This window comes from Anser cygnoides, chromosome 3, assembly GCF_040182565.1.
Source record: "Anser cygnoides isolate HZ-2024a breed goose chromosome 3, Taihu_goose_T2T_genome, whole genome shotgun sequence".
In the NCBI taxonomy this organism is placed as follows: Eukaryota; Metazoa; Chordata; class Aves; order Anseriformes; family Anatidae; genus Anser; species Anser cygnoides.
The window spans coordinates 53,637,479-53,658,964 of NC_089875.1; the positions used below are offsets into that span (position 1 = coordinate 53,637,479).

General features: G+C 39.4%; 1 protein-coding gene across 7 annotated transcripts in view; it reads left to right on the plus strand.

The window, feature by feature from the left end:
• Positions 1–21,486, plus strand: part of PLEKHG1 (pleckstrin homology and RhoGEF domain containing G1) — a 162,081-nt gene that overhangs the window by 124,600 nt on the left and 15,995 nt on the right. For all 7 annotated transcript variants that reach the window (XM_048076918.2, XM_048076917.2, XM_048076916.2 and 4 more), the window contains 5 exons: positions 3,797–3,897; positions 9,777–9,846; positions 17,980–18,026; positions 18,484–18,634; positions 19,630–19,761. In XM_048076918.2, coding sequence (XP_047932875.2) covers positions 3,797–3,897; positions 9,777–9,846; positions 17,980–18,026; positions 18,484–18,634; positions 19,630–19,761 — 501 coding nt within the window. The remainder of the gene's footprint in view (positions 1–3,796; positions 3,898–9,776; positions 9,847–17,979; positions 18,027–18,483; positions 18,635–19,629; positions 19,762–21,486) is intronic.

Here is a 21,486-nt window from a genome sequence, read left to right on the forward strand (position 1 = left end):
TCTTCAACATTCTTGCTTATCTTTAATGATTTTCATACGTGCAGATTCCTGCTTTATAGAAGAAATACTAAGAACTTATCTAGTTATATATGTTTCTGGCAGGGCAGGAAAAAAATATTTTACGAGGTAATGGCGCTTTTACCCACATTAACATTATTATGTTAACATTTCTAATTTTAACATGTAATTTTAACATTACCACATTAATGTCTGGCTTATTATTTATTATTGTTTATTTTTTATTATGTTTTTAAAGCTAAGTGGGGGCCTGTTTTCAAAGGAAAATGCCGGTATCTAGATGAAAACGTCCCACATGAATTTGCATTTAGTTTCTGACCTTTGGTCATGAAAAAAAATAGTTTCAATCAATCTGTAAAGAACTTCTTGCTCATTTTGTTCTTTTATTGACAGTTTTCTCTCATTTCCAATTCGTACAATTACTGTTTTATCCTCAAAGGTTAGTGTTGTCATCATTTTGTTCCTCTGGAGATCTTTCTCAGGTGATTATGGAGGAGGAGGGAGTCATCAGATGCGAAGCTCCTAACAGACATTCTTCCCGATAGATTCGGTGCGATGAAAGACAAATGGGGAGAATGTCAAACCCAGCGAGGGAGGCAGAGCCATCCGGCAAGCCTCTTCTAGTCTGTGGAGAGATTCAGGAAATAGGGTGGAAAAATTGTGCAATACTATTAGAACAAGCCTTGCTCCATAAATCAATCTAAGGAGACCGGCATTTATTTTTGTTTCACTTATAAAGTAAGCTAAATGTTTTGCTCTAACTGCAGAGAGGCAATAAAACACCAGCAAAGGCAAAGGTTACAAACAAATCATTCAGTGCTGACAGAGGGTCCGTAGATGCTGACAAGAAACAAATAAAGCGAATAAGCCCAGTGCTCTGTTCTGATAAATTTCATTGATTTCTGCACCGTGTCATTATGGCTGCAGCCCGCCCTGTTATCTCCTAGCTCCAAACCTTTCATTATGGCTTCAGATGATAACAGCTGTTGATATGCTGCAGGAGGTTGCGGTGACTACCATGGGGGTAAAGTATCACTTGCTAAGAAATAATTAGGAAAAACCCCATGGCGGGGTAGCTTTGATCTGCTCCTGCTGTTGTCCTTGCAGAGGGCTATACGCCGATACTGCATCAGTTTCCCGGATGAGTTCATGAAACTTTATGAGAGCACACGTACTCTATAAAGCAATATAACCAGAAGGGTCCCACTTGCCGTGTCACTGCAAGCCACGTGCTGCTGCTGCGGCGTGCCTGGACTTTGTCAGACCACTTTGTGAGGACGGGCCTGCGTGGCCATCCTCGCACCCGAGCATTTTTAACAAAGAACTGTCTCTCTTTAGGTAAGCAAAAACCCAGCCATTTGCTTCCAGTTTGCTTCTGATCTGATGCTGGGAGGACATGGAGGCCAGAGATGCAGTCTCAGGGAACTTCTCGCAGCAGAGAGCACAAGCTGTGCGTGCGTGGGATAACCTGATCCTGGCACATGCTGCTGGAATGCTGGAAAACTGCCAAAGCACCTGCAGGCTTTTTCTTGGCAGGAGCCTTAGAAAGGGCCCTGTTCCTTATTTCTTGCTAAAAGTTGGTAAAAGACTGAGAAAAATATACATATGTGGAGAAAAACTGGGATGGGTGGACAAAAGGAACACAAAGCAGGTCATGCTTATAAAACTGTCTACAATACCAGAAAAAAAAAAAAAAGACTCTGGACTGTTTTGTTCTTTTTTTTTTTTTGAAGAAACCCATTCTGAGGTGAACGAGTTTGAAAGAAACTCCTCTTTATTCAATAAAAGGGCTGTATGCATCTGATGACTGTACATGTGGTTACTTACTGTGAGATTTCCATTCCTCTGCAACACACCACACCACGCCAGCTAAGGATGCTGCAGTGCTCCTGCAATGCTCAAATGTTATCAGAGGATCACAGCTCCACTGGAGCTTTTGTTTTTCACTGTTAAATGTAGATTTGTATTAGCGGACAGAAAAAGTTATTTATTGCTGTCACTGGGGTAGCCCTGAATCTATCATCTACTCCTGCGTTTGAGCTAGTGTACTACATGCTGCAATCCTGTCTGCCTCACCAGAATTCCCAAACCTTTTACTTATCTGCAGCTTCTGAGTATAAATGAAAAGCTAACTACAAATTCAGGCAGTCCCAGGGATGCCATTCTAATGGCTTACTGCACAAATGCATTTCAAGGACAGGCTGGGACTAGAAGGCTGCAAGAAGGTACAGTACGGGCGTCCATCACAGAAGAGATGGGAAGGCTTTCTGGGACATGCCTAATTGCTTGCCCACTGCCGCTTGTTGTTCTTCTTAAAGACACTGAAGTTGCATTTGAGTACGCAAGTTTTCTTCTTGTTGGCAAAAAAATGTTCTTTTTTTTTTGGTGATGAAGAGTAGATTTAATTGGGGGCAACCAAATACTGAATGTGGATTATTGAATGTTAGGATTAGGACCTGTGACTCTGCTGACACCATCTCAGTTGCAAAGAACGTGGGGATAGAGACTTGAGTGCTGTAATTCGTAACCATCCTAACAAGAGCATCTAAAATCCAAAGGTCAGATCAATGACTGATCTAAACCCTTCATCTTCTCTGGATTTTCAGAGAATAAATCTTGTCCAGTGTATGTGTTGTGTAATATTTTTTTCTTTATGACTCTGGCACGTAGTTGCATCTTAGAAGTTTTCATGGTCTAGTTGATGTTTCGCAGGGTTCCTTCCTTGCCGAGCAGTTGAATGCTGTGTTGCTTTTGGTGGGTTGCCACACCACGTTGTCTAACCCCAGGCTAAGGGATTTTATTTATTTTTATTTCACATTGTTTCAGCTGTTTTCACTTTTCCTTTATTGTTTTCCGTCCTCTAGCAGAATTTCTTCATGGATGTGGCAGCACATTGGGTTTCTTGGTTTATGAATTGAAGTTAGTTAAAAAGCCAGGTGGATTTGTTTGCCCTTAGCTGAGGAAATTTTAACACTGGAGCAGCAACAGAATGAAAGGTGATGCTCTGGGAGCTGAGCTCTTATCAAAATGGGGGAGAAACGGGAAAGTTGTTCTGCTAGAACAATGCTGACCTATCTTTTTTCTAGTTCTCTTGTTCCTATTCAATTGAAGTCACTAGATGAGACACTCTTGTAAATGTGAAAGTATGTCTTTACTAGAACATATACCACTGTAATTTGCAATGTAACTGTACATTATACAAGTGTACTATATACACACTGCATGTGTGTATATATGCTGAGATCTTCTGTCCTCCGCAAACTCTGCGTTGTTGTGTTTGTGTGGTTTTTTTTTTTTCAACTTCAGTTTTAAAAGATTTTTTTTTTGGTAGTTTGGTAGCTTTTCTAGTCCCTTGTTGTTTTTATGTTTTCTGTTCTTGATTGTATAGGTTTTCTGTTACTAAGACTATTAAATGACATTCTTCATTTTTTTGTACATTTTTTTGTCTCTGAGCCAGTTAAATGATCAATTAAACTGTCACTGTGAATGAAATCTGAATACATTTGTATATCAGTAGCAAGAGAAATGTTGGCTGTCCAGTCTAAGGACTATAACTTAGCATTCAGTCTTCTGTTATTTTCTTGGTTTCAGTGAACAGATAAGTACTGTTACCTTCATAATAGAATGACTGTTCGCAGAGAGGCTACTGAAGGGTTTACTGTAATAATAATGTGAAACTGATATGAAGGAACTCATCTTGAACAATAAAAGGTAGCTCCATTTACTGATCTAGAAAAGGAGGAAATGTCTAAAGGCATCCTTCTCATTTCTCTTGTAGGATTACCTCGATTGTATCACTGACCAATCCAAGCTGTCCCTGGGGACAGAAGAGCGATCAGCCTTGTTTGGAAACATACGGGATATCTACCATTTCAACAGGTAAATTAATGTTTAACTAAATGAAGCAGCCTGTGTTGATGGGGAGGGAGCAAACCAAGCAAATAGTCTTTTATCACTGTAATACAGCCAAGATATATAAACTGAGAAATGGTATTTCTTCGATTCTCAGCTGGGTTGGTTTGCTGAGATCAGATTATGTAGCTGCTGGTTTAATGAATCAAGTGTGGTCTTCATTTACTACTTCTGTTTTCATGCTGGGTATTTCCATAAATATAAACCTAACCTGCTCCATGCTCCCACTGAACCTAATGCAAGACCACCATGAATTAAACTCTTGTCTCACTAAACAGACAATATTTTATTCCTATTATATTAGGTCCTTTGGTGTACTGACATATATCTGGCTTTTGTAACATTTTAAACTGCTAGGCACTCCCTGAAATAATCTATCAAAGCTGTGTTCAAGTACCTTGCTGTGCATTGAATACTTCTGTTAGGTATCTTTACAGCCTTCTCTGAAACTCTGCAAATGGGATTCTAGCATATAATGGGAACTTCAAGTAAAATTTCTCTTGCTTCTATAGCTGGTGCCAGAGTGTGTGAGATCTGCAGTATCTGCAGTTTTAGGAGCATGCTACTGCTACTTTTGACTGAATCCTCTATTACTATAAAAAACAAACAAACAAACAAACAAAAAACCTTATTCAGTATTTAAGGAAAACCTGAACATACGATCAATGCAACAAACCTAATGGCATAAAGTTCCCATGTCTTCTATGTCCCATTATTCCTGTAAAAGCTCTCTTAGCCTTACTGTAGTTGACAAAAGATCTCCCAAACTGTTGTAATCTTTGAAGAACTGTAAATAATTTCCTTAAATCAAAAGAGAATTCTGAAGTGGAGGACCCCTGTCAAAGAGCTTCCTCAGTGTTTTTCTGTCATCATGGGAAACTATTTTAAAGTGCTTCTGCTGTTGGGGATCGCTGTTCAGAATCAAAAGGGAGAGTGGAGGAAGATCTGTTTAGAAATGTTGGACAAAGTTGAAACCTAAAATCCTTTCCTGAAACTTGCAGCTACAGCACAGTACGGGAAATACAATTTCAGGAAAGCTGCTAAGTCCTGCTTCAGCTACAACTTCTGACTTGATTGAATATCTAACGTGATGGAAAATACATAGCGGTAGCCTGATCATGTGTTTTAGAGCCATGAGACAATGACTGTGGGCTTCCTAATGATCGCAGGATGGGGAAAAACGTATGTGGCCATTGTATTTTCTGATCCTTCAAAGCCAGAGAAATAGCAGGCTACGTAGTTGAGACACACTTATATCAGCATCATTGCAAGTATTACTGAATAAAAGTACCTTTTTAATCATGATACAGAATAATTGATTTGAGGGAGAGAAAAAAAGGATTTCCAGAGGTTAAAAGAAAAAGAAAAGTTTAAAAAAAAAAAAAAAAAAACCACTTTGGGAGCTCTTAGGGATAGATATGTTAGAATGGTTAAAACTCACTGGAAAGTTGTCCAAAGCCTCTAGTAAATTGCTAATGTATTTCAGGCCTCACGATTCAAAACTCTACATGGAAATTGAGAGATTTTTTAAGAGTCAACACGCACTGTAGATCCTAATATAGCTTCAAGGATAAAGTTCCCTCCTGTGTGAAACTTGGCATGTACCTTCTGGGTCCTGAACATACTCTATAGCCTCTTCATTTATTTTTACCTTTGAAAAAGTTCCACTTGGCAGTTCTGTGTTAGTGGTTTCAGATGCTTTTTGTGAGCATGATTTCATAGTTTCAGAATGACCATTTTTTTCTCAACTCTGAATGTGACAATTAATCAGTGAGGAAACTTTTTAATCTTGGGCTTCTGTGGCCTGTAGAGATGTGAGAAATTCCGTTTACTGAAATGACTTTTAGGTGTTGTATTGAATAGCAGAAATGATGGTCAGGATGCTAATTGCAAGTCCTTTGTGATCTCTTTTTGGAAAGCTGTTTCTTAAAATAGAATTACCGACCATATTCCACCAGTCCTGCTCCATCTGTTGGAAAAAGCTCCCTCACTATTTATTGATTTATTCGGAAGGGGAAAGCATCCTCTAAATCAGCATTTGCTGCCTTACTTCTCTGGCCTCTCCTGTTGAGATTCTTTCCAGGAACAATTTGGGATAAATTCTCAATAGCGTGACTTCATTCTGAAATGGGAATTCTGTGGTGAAACATGCATAGGTTCATACTTCTACCAGCACTCAGCCAGTCTTAAGAGAGGCCAAGCTGAAACCTCTGCTGCTGACAGAGATCGTGCACACTCTTTGTCCATCAGTGACTACTGAAGCACGCAGATACTGTGCAGGGCTCTTCTCTACAGCTGCCATCTTCAGCAGTTCCTCTGCTCTGAGCTTCATGGTGGCTGAGCTTCAATGGTTGACTTCTTGTCAGGAAGAGCCTTCATAAAACCTACAAGAGCTCACCTTTAAAGGAAAAGGATTTTTTTGAGTGTGGAGATATTAGTTTTTGTCACAAAATGTTTGTAGCAGTGCGATTATATCAGGTATAATTTTATATCATCTTTTTTTTTTTTTAGTAAAAATCTGAACTCTTCAGATTAGTTTTCTAGATTTTTATGTAATGAAATTATTCAACCACAAGGACCAGATTGTGCTTGCTATGTCCCTTTTAGCTTTGAATGTTGTTAGGCATTAAGAAAATGATTTTTTTTGGTAATACCGTTACTTTAGCATTTATGGTTAGACTGCACACTGCAACTGTTTTTCATCATGGGTGAAATTTTCAGCAGGATGAATAATGCTGTTCCCTTTCTGCCTCTTTCTGTTCCTTCTGTTCCACCAAAGCTGGCCCATCTGATGTGCCTGTCATTATCAGCTTTCTTTTTCACCAATTCAGATCAAGAACGAGATGAAAAAATCCTGGGCCTTCTTTTAAAATAGTGTGGTGATGATATACAATGAATAAAACGAAAAAGTGCATAACTTGTGTGTGTGCAAGTATTAGTTATCTACAGACCTGTAAATGGATTTAGCTTATTCCTCTTCACCTCCTGTAGTTGGCAGCTTCATACTGACCTAACCCACTGAGAGGGGAAGTTAAGTGTTTTGTCTTGAAAATAATTCATGCTCCAAAATGTCAGAACATCCTAAGACATTGTAATGAGACTTTTGTTCATTTGACTTGTAAAGGTAACGAGTTCATTTCATAAAAAATTGTCAGTCTTTCTACGTTTACCTCTCTCATCCCAGAGGACTTATCATTAGCTATTGATGATGATCACATTTTTCCAGACCATAACAACCCAAGCTGCGTAACTTAGTTCGTGGTCTTAAAGAGCACTGGCATTCGTGATGTGTTTCAGCTTGAGTCTTGTTAGCAGTTCAGCTGCAAGAGCATCACGTTCTCTCCCAGTGCTCCCTTGTGCTCCCTTCCTGCCTGGGCCATTGGTATAAGCAACCATGGATGCTAAGAGCTCCATTACTGACTGTGGAAAGTGTAAAACATCTGGATACCCGGGTGAAGGGAACTTCTGCTTTCTCTCCACTATTTTTGTTGTCAGGTATTTAAACGCACAATTATAAACTTGCTCTTTCACATGTCAATGTGTTATTATAGGGATTTCTTTAGTTTTTGGGGGATTCCTAGGCATAACAGATTTGCTGTTGTTACACAGTGGAAGGCTGCTTTTACCAATCCTGTTCTTAGCAGCCAGATGAGACAGAAAAGAGTGTAGTACAGCTAACAAAATCATTCAAAGCATTACCCTTACATTATGTGCTCGTGCTGAAGACGCAAGCCACCAGCATATTTACTGCATAAACCTGGACTCATTGCATGAATATATGAAAACTTTAAATGCAGTATTACTGTATCCTGCAGGAAAAATAAGATGGTATTAAAGGAGACCAGTAGGAACAAAATGGCAATCAAATGTATTCTAAGCAATCAGGAGAACCTCTACTTGCTGGACAACAGGAATACTCTGTTGTTGTTCAGTGTATTTGATGTTATTTCCAAAACTCATTTGTGGAAAACAGACAGTCATTATAATTAATGGTTATGCTCAGCATTGCTGCAGCTTCTTTCTTTTGCTGATTTAAAGGATCTTCACCAATGTGGGCTATCAAGCAAGGGTCATATTTTTATTCTGATTTTGATGAAGGGAAAATCTGAGGTGTGGAGGTTAAATTATTGCTATACAGAGTGGCTTAATGACCGCCTAACTTAAGTTCTTTGTCTTTTTTCAATGCGACTGATTACTGATTTCTCCCCTTCCTTCCCCCAGTAATTACAGAAGCAAAGAACAAGTCAGGAAATTTTTCTGTTTTACTCCCATTCTTACTTACACAGGGAAATTGTGTCTGCTTAGAGGGGAAAAGGGTAGTTCCCTAGATACAGGCTTAGCAACTCTTATGCAAAACTCATTCAGGGAACCAGCTGTGAACTGGGAGAAAAGTAGCACTAAACGAAAAAACATCTGATGAGAAGGAAAAAAAGGTCTCCCAGAGAACCATTTGGAAGATTTTTTTTTTTTTGTGTCGGTTTTCTGAGTGTATCTTTCAGTAAGACTAAAGAATATTAGGATCAAGGAGAGACCTTTGGGGTTTTCTTCTGCTGCTTGAACTCTTTCTTTCACTGAATTGGCTTTCAAGAACTGAATTCCATATGATAGTGAACGTGCTCCGTTATTGCTTTGCTCCTGTTATAATGAATTCATTTCCTGCTTGGCATGTCAAAAATATAAAATCCTCTCAGTTAGGTTTTATTTTTATGCATGTAGAATTTATATATTCCCTTCCAGAAAACTTTTTCCTGGCTCACCACTTTTCTTCAGTGAAGAGACTCACTAAAGGTAGACAAATCTTCCTGTGTGAACTTATTACTGTTCTTCTTGTGTACGTAATACATTCCTGCTTCTCATCTGTGTTTTTCGGACTAGCTCCTCATCCACCTCAGTCATGTCTAGCTACTGGAACATACAAAATCTTTATAGGACAGGGCATGTGCTTCAGTGTGTTTTAAATTTTGTTTGGCTTCACTGTGTTAGTTGATGTACAAGCTAAACAACCCTCTGAGTACACCACTATGCATATCATAGAAGAGCAGTCAGTCTGAAGGAAGGCACTCACCTTTGCATAGATCAGCAGTCCATGGTCATTGTGGTGACTTGCATGTTTAAGTATGTGGGAATACCATTTTCCTAGCATGCTCATCTGTCTCCAAAGAGAAAACTTCTCTACCTGGCTTCATATGTAGGTGGAAGAGACCATAAAGTTCTGTGGTCGCTTGACTTTGTCAGTTTTTTGACAGGAGCGAGTATTCCAGAGCTGCAGTTACTGTGAAGCCACCATGTAAAGTCAATTAATGTGGCTCAACATATTGTCAGGAGGATATGCAGTTGTGTATTTTGGTCACATGTTGTGGTATCAAAACTGGAATTTCTGTGCATGTGCAGGTAACAGCTTGACTGTGCATAAGAAAAAAATATGTTTGATGGTACATGTGGAGATACCGTGCAACTGTGGACATCTGAATCTGAGTGTCTGATCTGTATGGGAGAGGAGCAATGGCTGTAGCACTGAACAGAGCTAAGATACTGTTGTGTTTTATGCATTAGGAAACAGAACTGTATGTTTGACTCAGTCCAGTTTTGACCCTGGTTCATAAGACGGTGTTTTTATATTCTGAAAAGAAACAAGTCTGTTTACATGGGCCAGTTCATTGGAGAATGGAGGGGCTATGCAGGGGAACCAGAGGGTTTCTAGTACCCTTTTTAGGACTCCCTGCATCATAAGTGCTTTGAGTATCACTGCCATGAACAATGGAACGGTGTCTGGCTCTAGGATATACATGTGTGTCTATTCCAATATGTGCAATAATTGTTTTTGATTTTTCTGTTCTTTGTTTTAGTGAACTTCTGCAAGATTTGGAAAACTGTGAAAATGATCCTGTGGCTATAGCAGACTGTTTTGTTTCCAAGGTAAGAGGCTACTGCAAGAATCTGCAGCACAACACTTGTTGCAGAATGATATGAGAAAGTAAAATTAATTTATTACTTTTTGAGACCTAATTTTTATTTCAACCAAGAAAAGTTAGCAAATCAATGGAAAACAAAGGAGCTTCTCTTGGTAGACAATAGTGGTATGTTTCTGTTTCATGTTTAAAAATTTAAGAAAAAGGTGTTATACTTTTTTCAAGAAGTGCATCTGAGCTGGTAGAATTATTGATTTGGCATTTGTTTTTAGAACCTTTTTGTGGAGTAATACAGTTCATCCCCCCCCTTTTTTTTAATGTAGGTGATCAATTGGTACTCCAGTTATGCTTTAGAATCGTAGAATCATAGAGTATCCTGAGTTGGAAGGGATCCACAAGGATCATCAAGTCCAACTCCTGGCTCCACACAGGTCTACCCAAAAATTCAGACCATTGACTAAGTGCACAGTCCAAACGCTTCTTGAATTCTGACAGGCTTGGTGCCGTGACTGCATCCCTGGGGAGCCTGTTCCAGTGCGTGACCACCCTCTCAGTGAAGAACCTCTTCCTGATGTCCAGCCTGAACCTCCCCTGTTGTAGCTTGACACCGTTCCCTCAGGTCTATCCCTGGTCACTAAAGAGAATAGGTTGGTGCCTGCCCCTCCACTCCCCCTCGTGAGGAAATCTGTGTCATATGTTAGGCTTTGTCCTGAGCTCAGTATTGTCAGCACCAAGCATTCATAATAAATACAATATAATAGGCCTAATGTAAGGATTTAGGATTAACTGAACCACTCTGTTTTGTTCAGCGCTCTTGTGACACAAGGAATTTTATTGGAAAAGGAAGCAATAATAACATCTTAGTGCTGCTATTTCACTGGATTACTTGCTTGAATTGAGTTCATAGAATCATACCATCATTAAGGTTGGAAAAATCCTCCAAGATCATCTGGTCCAACCATCCCCCTACCACCAATGTCACCCACTAAACCATGTCCCTAAGCACCAGGTCCAGCCTTTCCTTGAACACCCCCAGGGACAATGATGCCACCACCTCCCCGGGCAACCTATTCCAGTGCCTGACCGCTCTTTCTGAGAAGAAATGTCTCCTAACTTCCAACCTAAACCTCACCTGGTGCAAGTTGAGGCCATTCCCTCTAGTCCTATCACTAGTTATCTGCGAGAAGAGGCCGACCCCCAGCTCCCCACACCTTCCTTTCAGGTGGTTGTAGAGAGCAATGAGGCCTCCCCTGAGCCTTCTCTTCTCCAGACCAAACAACCCCAGTTCCCTCAGCTGCTCCTCACAGGACTTGTGTGCCAGGCCCTTCGCCAGCCTCGTAGCCCTTCTCTGGACACTCTCCAGGGCCTTGATGTCCTTCTTATGCTGAGGGGCCCAAAGCTGAACACAGTACTTGAGGTGGAGCAGGCTGTTATTTATCTAACAGCTGATCTTTTGTAAGCACTGGAAGATCTTAGTGTTGGATATATTTTGCCACATTGCAGTCGGGCTTGTGGCATGTTGTTATAACTTCAAACAGCCTATGTTGAATTGAAGGAGAATGTGGTAAGGGCAAATGCGAAGTCTTATGCCTGAAATGGAACAACCCCACCTGCGGGCAGGTTCTGGCTGACTAGTGAACAGCTCAGCAGAAAAGGATCTGGGGTCATGGAGCACAACAAGCATATCTGTGGTATGCCATTGCAGTGAAGGCCAACAGCACCTTGGGATATATTAGCAAAAATGTAGTCAGCAGATTTAGAGAATCTGCTTCTCTTCATTTCTATGCAGTACTTGTAAGACTACATAAGGAATACTGTGATGAATTTTGGACTTCTGGTACACGAAAGACATTGACATACTGGAGTGAGCCAGCAGGTCCGGAGACTTAAAAATGTGATGTAGTAAGGCTGACAAAACAAGATTTGTTTAGCTTGAACAAGAAAAAGCTGAGCAGAAATGTCTACTGCTGTCTACCTTATTAAGAGAATATAGAGAAGACAAAGTCCAACTGCTTTTTGAAGGAGCACAATGATAGGATAAGGTGCAGTGGACACAAGTTACAAGGGAAATTCCAATTAGATTTAATGATTTTCAGATTTATTTTTTAGCCATAAGAGGGTGGCCAAACATCAAATGGATTGCAGACAGGTTGTAGGATCTCCATCCTTGAAGATATTTAGAACTCTAGAAGACGAGCAATGTGATCTAAATGGTCCTGCTCTGAGCAGGAGGAAGGACCCGATGACTTTCAGAGTTCCCACCCAATCTAAATTATCCTATGATCTGCTGATTTTGGGGGTCATTCCAGAGCTGAGGGTCCCAGTTATTCCTGTGGGTTCTACCACAGAGAAAATGGGGACACCGTTGTCATACCTTGTGTGTCAGGTAAGTTGTTCCTGTGCTGAAGCCCAGTTGTGAGGCCTTCAGGATATTTACAGATGTCAGAATTTGGAGTTCGTACATCTTTCTGCCATATTGCATGCTTGTATGTGGGACTACTACTGGCTGAGACATGAAACAGAGGTGGTGCAAGAGATAATAACTAGTCCAGGAAAAAGTTGCTCCCTCAGTGATGTTGGCCAGCTGAAAGGAGTTTTCTGATAGACTTTCTGGCCATTAGTTCCAAAATCCATCTGTGTATCATTGCTTGCTTGTGCTTTTTTGTTCCCTTGTCAAATGCTTTTAGCATTTGTATTATTGGCAGGCAACTGCCTGATGGCTCAGAAATTGCTGGAGACTGCAATCCCAGTGAACATTTTTTAACTTCATCCAGACGAGTGCAAACACTTAAAAGCAAAATCAAACAATACCAAAATACCCCACAGTTCTGTTTTTGGCTGTGAAGATGTCATTACAGTAACTGGTGACTGTCTTAACAGACTCCAGTTGTCCATTCTTGGTTGCTCGTATCTTCCCAGCATTGAGTAGTGGAAACATAACATCCTTTTTTGGCAGTATACAGTCCTTAAAGTCTTACGGGACTTTAGCCACTTATTGTTTGATTACTTTGAGTGTGCTAGATCTTCACTGTGACTTACACACGGGGATAATTTCATACCAAAGTCATAGCTCATGGCTTTAGCTAATGGATGTAGCTCCAGTGGAGCTTCTTTAGTGTTTGCAGTGGAGCTGTGCTTTGGTTATGCTAGCTCCATTTTTTTCACCCTACTGATTCACTTGTGAATATCCTAGTTGTTAGGTATTTAAACGCATAATCAAGTTTTCACTGTAGGTACTGTGTTTGCTTTTTGCATTTCATGAAACTCAGTAACTGAATGAAGTAAAATAGCCATTTCTTTCTTCAGGATTCATGTGAAATGGTGAAAAGTTGGTTTGCCTGAATAATATAATGGTTATGGTTAAAGTAACTGAAGCTTATTGAAATTGAAATGTTTTCTATTCCTGAAAAAAATCTAGTAAGCTTATTTTTGTAAGGTCTAGTTTTGGACTGTTTACAATGGACTGTTTCTTTGAACTTGAATTTGTTACTTGGTTTTGTTTAATAAAATTTGTTGCATAGCTTTTCATATTTTCCTTACACATTCATATGTCATTGTTTCCTGTGTATAGCATTCATGTCTGAGTAGTAAACAGCCTTGCAACTTCTACTTCTAAGGGAAATACAGTAAGGATTATCAAATCACATTAGCATACTTTGAACAAAGATTCATAATTGTGGATTTGAGTCTTTATCATTTATTCTGTTGAGTGCCCAAAGTAAATAGCTCCTAAAATGACAGCTTTTACTTGTTAACAAACTTCAGCAAGATGTCTTTACTGTAAACCATCCAGTAACATCAAACTCACTAACAGATAAAATAACCATGCAAAGTTATCAGAGAGTAGAAATATTTAACAGCAACTTACAACGTTATACTAAGCCCCTCTTCTTCCAGATCTTTTTAAAATCCATTAATAACCCATGGGGAAATATAGATACAAATGCAGAAAAGCACACCTTTTCTTAATTTGCTGTCTGATCATGATTTGCTGGTTTTAGCTATCTGCCCCAAGAAGCAAAAGGGGATGAATTGGTTTTTATTTGAACAGTGTGTGGGGGCTGCTGCTCTGAAATAACCTGTCACTGAGGGTCGTGGTGTAATAGTGTCATTTCTACCAGCCCTGGGCCTGCCTCTTCATGTAGGAGAACTATTTTAAATGTCTTGGAGATGTTTTGCTGCTAACTGTAATCAGAGGCTGATAAAAGGTTTCAGTGCAAGCTTTGCTATAGCTTAATTATTCACATATAAGTTTGTTTATGTTTTCTTGCCAACTCAGTCTTTAATTTTCATAGTAATGATCCCAATGTTAATTAGAAGATAGACTTCAGTATTCCACACGTTTACATTTAAGTGAGTAGTCGTAAAAGAAAAGCTTAATTCTGGCACATTGGTCTTCTCACTCAGTGCCCCAGAAATTTAGAACATATGTTTTCTGAAAGACAAACCAACAGCTTAACCAAGGGGAAAGGGAGAATTACTCTAATCTCCCATCTCATTAATGAAGAGGAGATCCAGGCAATTGGCTTAAGCTTACGCTCTCACTCAGCTCATGTTTTCAGTCTCTATTTTCTTTTAAAGTGCCTTTTATGGCTATAAAAAAGCACAGTGCACCAAGAGTTGAGAGATCAGGGCTGTAGCCATGTGCTTGGCTCTTCACTCCATGTGTAGGAGACGCACAGTGAATTGATTCAGCAGCAGGGGACAAACTAAGTATAGCCGGGATCTTATTGTGCTTGGCTTTGCTCTTCAGGGTGACTTGTAGTCAGTGCAGATGAACTCTTGGCTTTGGTCTCAGATTTTTTTTTTCCTCTGCCATAACAGCTTTGGGCCCCCAGATTAAAAATGATCTCTGGAGTGATTCCAGTCTCCCTGCAGAGATCACTTTTAATCTGGTCTGAAGACAGTTAAGGTGAATGTAATGATTTTCAAACTGAGCAAGCATGAGCATCTAACGAAATACCGACGAGCATAGCTAGTATTTAACTTGTGGTGTGGAAGTATTGATAGAAATATATTAAACCCATTTTAGCCCTGGCTTTTCTTTTGCTTCTGAACATAGTTCACAGCATTGGCTTTAGCCTGCATGGTGTCTGCCCTGATATGCCCCACAGTAATACAGCACTCTCTCTGGGAAGTCTGCTGTAAAGTAAGTAGGATCAGCTGGTCCCTTGTAGTCCCAACAACTTGTAGTCCCTTCTCTCAAGGTGCAGAGGTGCGAGGTAACCAGGCAGTCCATGGGAGCACAGGCATCTTCCTCAGCCTTAGGAAGATCAGTCGTGGTTGTATTTGGGGGGCATTATGGGGTATGTTTTAGATCAGTGGGATGGATTTATTATCAAGTCACAACCTTCTTTGATTGGGGTGGAGAAGGAACAGATTAACTTCTACATTGTGTAACTGAGATGTATTTGAGAACAAATCTGCAAAAGTTTACAGAAAATACTCGTTTGGTTTCTGCCTGTTCAGCATTTCTAAGAGATCAGCTTTCTTTACGTACCATGAAATGAAAATTTGTGGATCTATTGGCCACCTTCCCAATGTGTTCACACGACTCCTGCTGATGCCTAAGAAAAGGTGTATATTGTTGATTCACACCAGCTTCTGAAGTCTGAGTGAGCATCAACAATTTCATTCTGGAGACAAAATACGTATAACTGACCTTCTACTGGCATGTGGCTCAGTAAAAGTAAATGCTGTCTAATGGTTTTGTGTGATGAAATGAGCTGTGATGAAATGACGCAAGTGCACATAGAAACGCAGTATGAAATTTGGAATAAAATCTGATCAGAAAGCAGGGATGATTGTGAAACCATTTTAAAGTTTTTAGACGTGTTGAGGGCATGAGGAACTATTTATTTATTTATTTATTTGGTATACAAGCTTGTTCCAGTTAATAGCTGGACTAAAGCTCTTTTAAAGCCAAAAATTCCATTGAAAATAGTTTTGACCTCATGTAGAAAACAAAATGAAAAAAGTGGAAGAGCGTGAAAAGGCTTCTGGGGATTTTGGACTTGCTATTGATTTTGTGGGGAATGTGCACTTAATCCATTCCAAAACCCTGAAAAGTTTGGTCGTGTTTGTTTTACAGATAATGCTTTCAGCTGTTGAAATTTCACAACAGATACTCTTTTCCTTTTTGTTTGAAAAGCAGAATAGTCAAGTGACTCTATTTGAGTGGTGTACACATAAATAATTGTCAAAAAATGGTCTGCACTTTGCTTGTGAAGTCATTCTATAAATTGCATTATTCCGTGATTGTAGCCATGGGAATGTATTACAGTTTATACCAGAAAGCCCCTAAATTAAAACCTTATATTAATATGTGCAGGTATAAAATAAATAACTTTTTTCCATGACCCTGAATTTCATCGCAATGCTCTCTCATAAGCACCCTAACTTGCTATGAGCGCTAGCTGGCTTAGGAATGATTGCTGAAGAAAAGGACAGTGTGATGTGTGCAACACGCTGAGGTTTGTTAATGCTTAGTTTTTTGCTGGGACGGTTTGTAGCTGTCGCTGCAAGTTCTAAGCGGGAACGCTAATAGTTTGTGGCAGAAGCTCGTTGTCTTTGGGTGTGGACACTGGGCGTATGTAAACCGCCACAAAAACCGGCTGTGACAGCAGAATTAGTCCAGGCGTGAAAGACCAAGCTAAATCACTGAACTGTATTGTATCAAGACTAAATATAGTTGGTTGCTGTGTAAGATAAGAGCAGCTTAAAGTAATAGCGGTTTGCAGCATACTAGGGGTAAATGGGGATTGCGGTCCCAGAGGGAAACGTTTATTGGAAGTTTGCTAGACTTATTTTTTTCAAAACAGTTAGTATGGAAATCTTGTAAGAAATACTGAAATTAATTGCAGTGACTTACACTGAGGTTGAGTAGCAGCTTTCTTTTTATGTGGTCCTTTTGAATCGCTGCTCGTTGGAAAAATGAATGGCATGGTCTGATGTACAAGGGAGAGGGGGAAGGGAACAGCACTGTTGAAAAGGGGGAAGGGCACTGCCTCAGCTGGCTCTTTCTGATGAATAGCCAAAAAAAAAAATCAACCCAACAATAAGAAACAAAAGGCTCAGCCCGCATCAGCCCTCTCCCCCTGTGCTGTTGCACTGCAGAGCACTGGGCTCTTTGGTCTCACCATTCACGAGCTACCACTGCTGAGCGGGTGCCCCTCGTGGGGCACAGCTGTCGTGGGGCAGCGGGTCAGAGTCCATTTTGACAATGCTTCACATGGAAGCATGTCTTGTTTACCCCAAGATGATTGCTTTATATTGCACTAGGGCTCAGAAATGTCATTGATTTTAGGAGCAATTTGCAGTTCTGCAGTGCTTTCCTAGTCTTTACAACTCCGACAAGCTGCAGAAATTGAGTATTATTTGGGATATAAGTTGATAGACAGATTTGAACTTAAAGCATATGGGGACATTTCTGGAGACTTCTTCTTGCACAGAATTAAATTATGATGATTAAGAAAGAATCTTCTGCCAAGGAAGAAAGAAAGGAAACTCAGGCTGTTCCTCTGAGAGGCTTGTCAGCATTAAGTTAGCAATTTCACAGTGACATGCAAGCATGGAATCCCACCTAAATCTAATTAAAACTTGTTTTGGTAATCACTTTCTGCTTGCACAGAGTCATAACTTGCTTTCAAAAAAAAAAAAAAAGTTTGTGGCATCTAATTTTCATACTTAGATTGTGCTCAAATGTGAAAGTATTCATAGGTGTTTGAAAATTGCAGTGAACATATTCCATAAAACTTAATTCTGCAGGTGTGTGCATCAGCACACAGAAAACTAGGTGCGTGCAGGCATGCAGGTCAGTTGTTTGAAGGGGGTGTGCATATATTTTTTAAAAGGTGCATAGGTTGTCGTAAAGGACCTTGGAGGCTCTGTTGCAAGCCACTTATTTTTCTCTGTGTATTTTTTTTCTCTAAAAGATGAGGAAAATTCTCCAAAAATAAAAAGTGAAATTCCATAAGTCAATCTATGTTAGCTTTAAGACTATCACCGTGAGAGTGGGGAATTCATTGATCAGGAACTGGAGAATGTGTTGCCTTGACGTCATCGTCTTTGTCTCGCATGTGTGTTAGCTGCTAGTTCGACAAAAATCTGAATATATATAAAACCTTTCCTCTCCATGCAGAGTGAAGATTTCCACATATATACACAGTACTGCACCAACTACCCAAGGTAGGAATTCTGGGTTCCCTTTCTTCATTTGTCCCTTGGCTTGTTCATGTAATGCAAGTTACAATCTAAAAAATTATACATACATATATATACATATATATTGTCCCCCTTACAAATTGGAGGGAGGGAGAAGGATTTTTTTTTGTTTTAAACTTGAAAAAAAAAAAAGACAGATGCTTATCTGAAGTTTTACTTTGATCTTCTCATTCTTTGCTATTATTCTCGTTAGACTACGATGGTCTTATTCTGTAGTGCTCCAGATGTGTAATTCCCAGTGTAAAGAGAATGGCTGCGAGTCAGAAGGAAAACATAGCCCAATGCCCAAGATAACAAGAAAAAACAGTGATTGGATTAGGAACCTGCTGTCCCCTTTTGCAAGGAAGGAAAGAAACAGTTATTGACTTTACCTACAACTTATGGAGATAGTGCGTCTTACAGATAGGTATTGTGTTTTCAGGTCAGTAGCCGTGTTGACAGAATGCATGAGGAACAAGACATTGGCCAAGTTCTTCAGAGAACGGCAAGAAGCACTGCAGCATTCTTTGCCCCTGGGCTCCTATCTCTTGAAACCTGTCCAGCGAATCCTCAAGTACCACCTACTTTTGCACGTAAGCACCCATTAAAATATATATCCCAGCTAGGGCTGCTACACTTTGATGTTCCTGCCTCTAATACAAGACCTGATGGTTAGAACAGTTCTGGGTTTCTTTAGACACTCTTTTGGGAGTGTTTGGTATTTACATATGGAGGCTTTCTGTCTTCGTCACTTCATAATACATGCATATGTCTTGAGTGGGGAATGTATGGTAATTGTTTTAGACACATTGAATCAGTCTGTGCATTCAAATAATTACATCTCTTTTTAAATTGTCTGTAATTCTGAAGTTGTATGGAAGATTCTTGTCATGAGTAAACAGTTTTGTACCAAAATTTATTGTTCCATTGAACAACAGTATTTTTCCACGTTACAGTGCTGGGGGTGGTTGAGAGAAGGAATAAATACATATAAACACCCCTGATTGGTAAGATTTTTGTGGAGAGGAATGATTGAGGAAGTGGGAACTCTTTCCATATTCAGTGAATTGAATTAAGCAAGTTTCGGAAATTCTTGCTTTATTGTTAATGTTTCCACATATGTTTCGTATTACAGAGTCATGTTCTAGTGAAGTGTAAAGACACTGATCCTTATTTAAAATGTCTGGTGCTTTTCTTCTCTCCAAGTGTAAAGCAATGCCTAGTGTAATTCCATCAGTATTTTGTAAGTGTGTAGATACATCCTCTGTTTTAAGAAAGCCAGTAAGCGCTGTCTGAAAAGGTCTCTTCCTGTAGGTATGCTGTGTTGCCTTTCTGTGCCTCTGTGTTTGCAGCAGCTGCTGGAAGTACAGTTGCTGCTAAACTGCTGCTACTAAAGGCTTTACATTGCTAGTCATCTTGTGTTAATCAATTAGATAACAACATGCAATAGCAAGGGCAGAAACATTGTATTTGGGAGACTGCAACAGAAAGACAAAATAGTATAGATAAAAGCATAGTCAGTATTATATCAGGCTGGAAAATTCATTTAAAAATAATGGGACTTTATATTTTTTTTCCTTTGTCTTAGGAAATAGAAAACCACCTTGACAAGGACACTGAGGGCTATGATGTGGTGCTAGATGCCATAGATACAATGCAGAGAGTGGCGTGGCACATAAATGACATGAAGAGGAAACATGAACATGCCATCAGGCTTCAGGTGAGTTCCCAAAAATATTTTATTGGTGTAAGCTGTTTTTGTCAACAGATAAGCAGTTAGCATTTTTTAGTTATCTTCTCTTCTTATCTTTGTCAGTCATAATTCAAGAGTCCTGTTGAGTGTGCCTTTGGCTGTTTGATCTTGGAAACCATGGTCATAGCTGCTGCAGGAAAATCTCAGAAATCTCTGCAAGCAGCATCCTGTAAAGCATTTATTTTGCAGTAGTATGGAACTTGAGATAACTTTTCTTTCTTCCTTTCCCTCAATTGTACAGCACTGCTGTACAACCCTAGGGCAAGCCTTTGTTCAGAAATCCTGTGGTTTCCGATTTCTCCCTTTTGTGCTGATTAATTTTGTTTTGAGACATTTCTTGCTCTTCTTCTTGTTTAAGTACTTTCCTCTTGGGCTTCTGTAGGCTTATCTTTTTCTTTTTTTTTTTTGTTTGGTGTGTGTGAAAAGTATAAACCTAGAAATGTGATAGTTAGAAAAGGGTTAACTTCACTTAGAGTGGAGAATTTTTAGGAGAAGAAAAAAAAGCTACCCTGAATAACTTTTGTTGTCAAGAGTAAGCTATTTGGTAGACTTTTTACAGATCCATCATTCTGTTTCAAACATCCCAGTGAATTACCATTTTACATTACACTTTTGTCAGCAGTATCTATATAGCTTTAATTTATTTTTTTTTTTAGTTAATAAAAGAGTTTAATAGGTTCCAGAAATCTGTCTCATGTTATTCTTTTATTCCTTTATGTCTTTTTGACATAAACTGTGCTTATTGGCTCTCATTTTTTTGTTTATATATAGGGGGAATAGGGTTACATTTGATAATGTCTTGCCTGCAGCAGTGTAACCTTTGCCACACATTGCTGGAAATGCATGCTAATGACTTCTACAAACAGTGTGCTATAAATCTGAATAATGATAACCAGTAATATTTGGCAATAAAGAGGGCTAAATGCATTTGGAAAAGTGTATTTTTTTAATTTATTAAGCTGAGCTGGCAAATGTATGGGGTTGTGGAAAATGTTTACGTTCATGGTTACCCTTTATACAAGTAAAATCTGTTTCTGCAGCCATAGGGATAGGTCTTCAGTGAGCTATCACACTGCCATTCTGTCTGTAGTTCGGCAAGTACCGCAACAGTGATTCCAGCACCAACTGTCCCTTAACACTGGTGAAACTGATTGCTGTGCTGTACCCTGACTTATTTACAAGTTCCTTAAGGGACCTGATAAAACAGAACTTTTTTTCATTTGTTATATGTTGGGTTTTAAAACAGTCTTGCATATAGTCCAAAGTGTGCTGCTATATGCATTGTTTTTTCTTCCTGTGTATGCTCTAGGCTGCCTTTGGGCTCAAATGTACCAAGAAGTTTTATAGCCGAATGCTGTATTAAAGTGCAGTGTTCTACTGAGATCAGCCTAGGATGAGTAAATCTGTCCCTGCTTTGCTAATGCTGCCCAGGTTAAAGTTCAATGGATGTTTTTAAAGTTTCCCTACTTCAGGTTTAGTTTGCTCTTAGTTGTACCGTGCTTAAATCCTGCGTCTGTGCCACTGACAGAAAAAATGAACAACTAAAGGAAACAAGGTAGTCATAAGCAAAGTAGGACAGATTTTTGAAGATGTTCTTAGATGTTTCTCCAGCTTTTTTTTTTTTAAGTGATAGATAAGGTGATAGAAAACTATGGTATATATACAAATCACTCCAAATGCATATAAATCTTG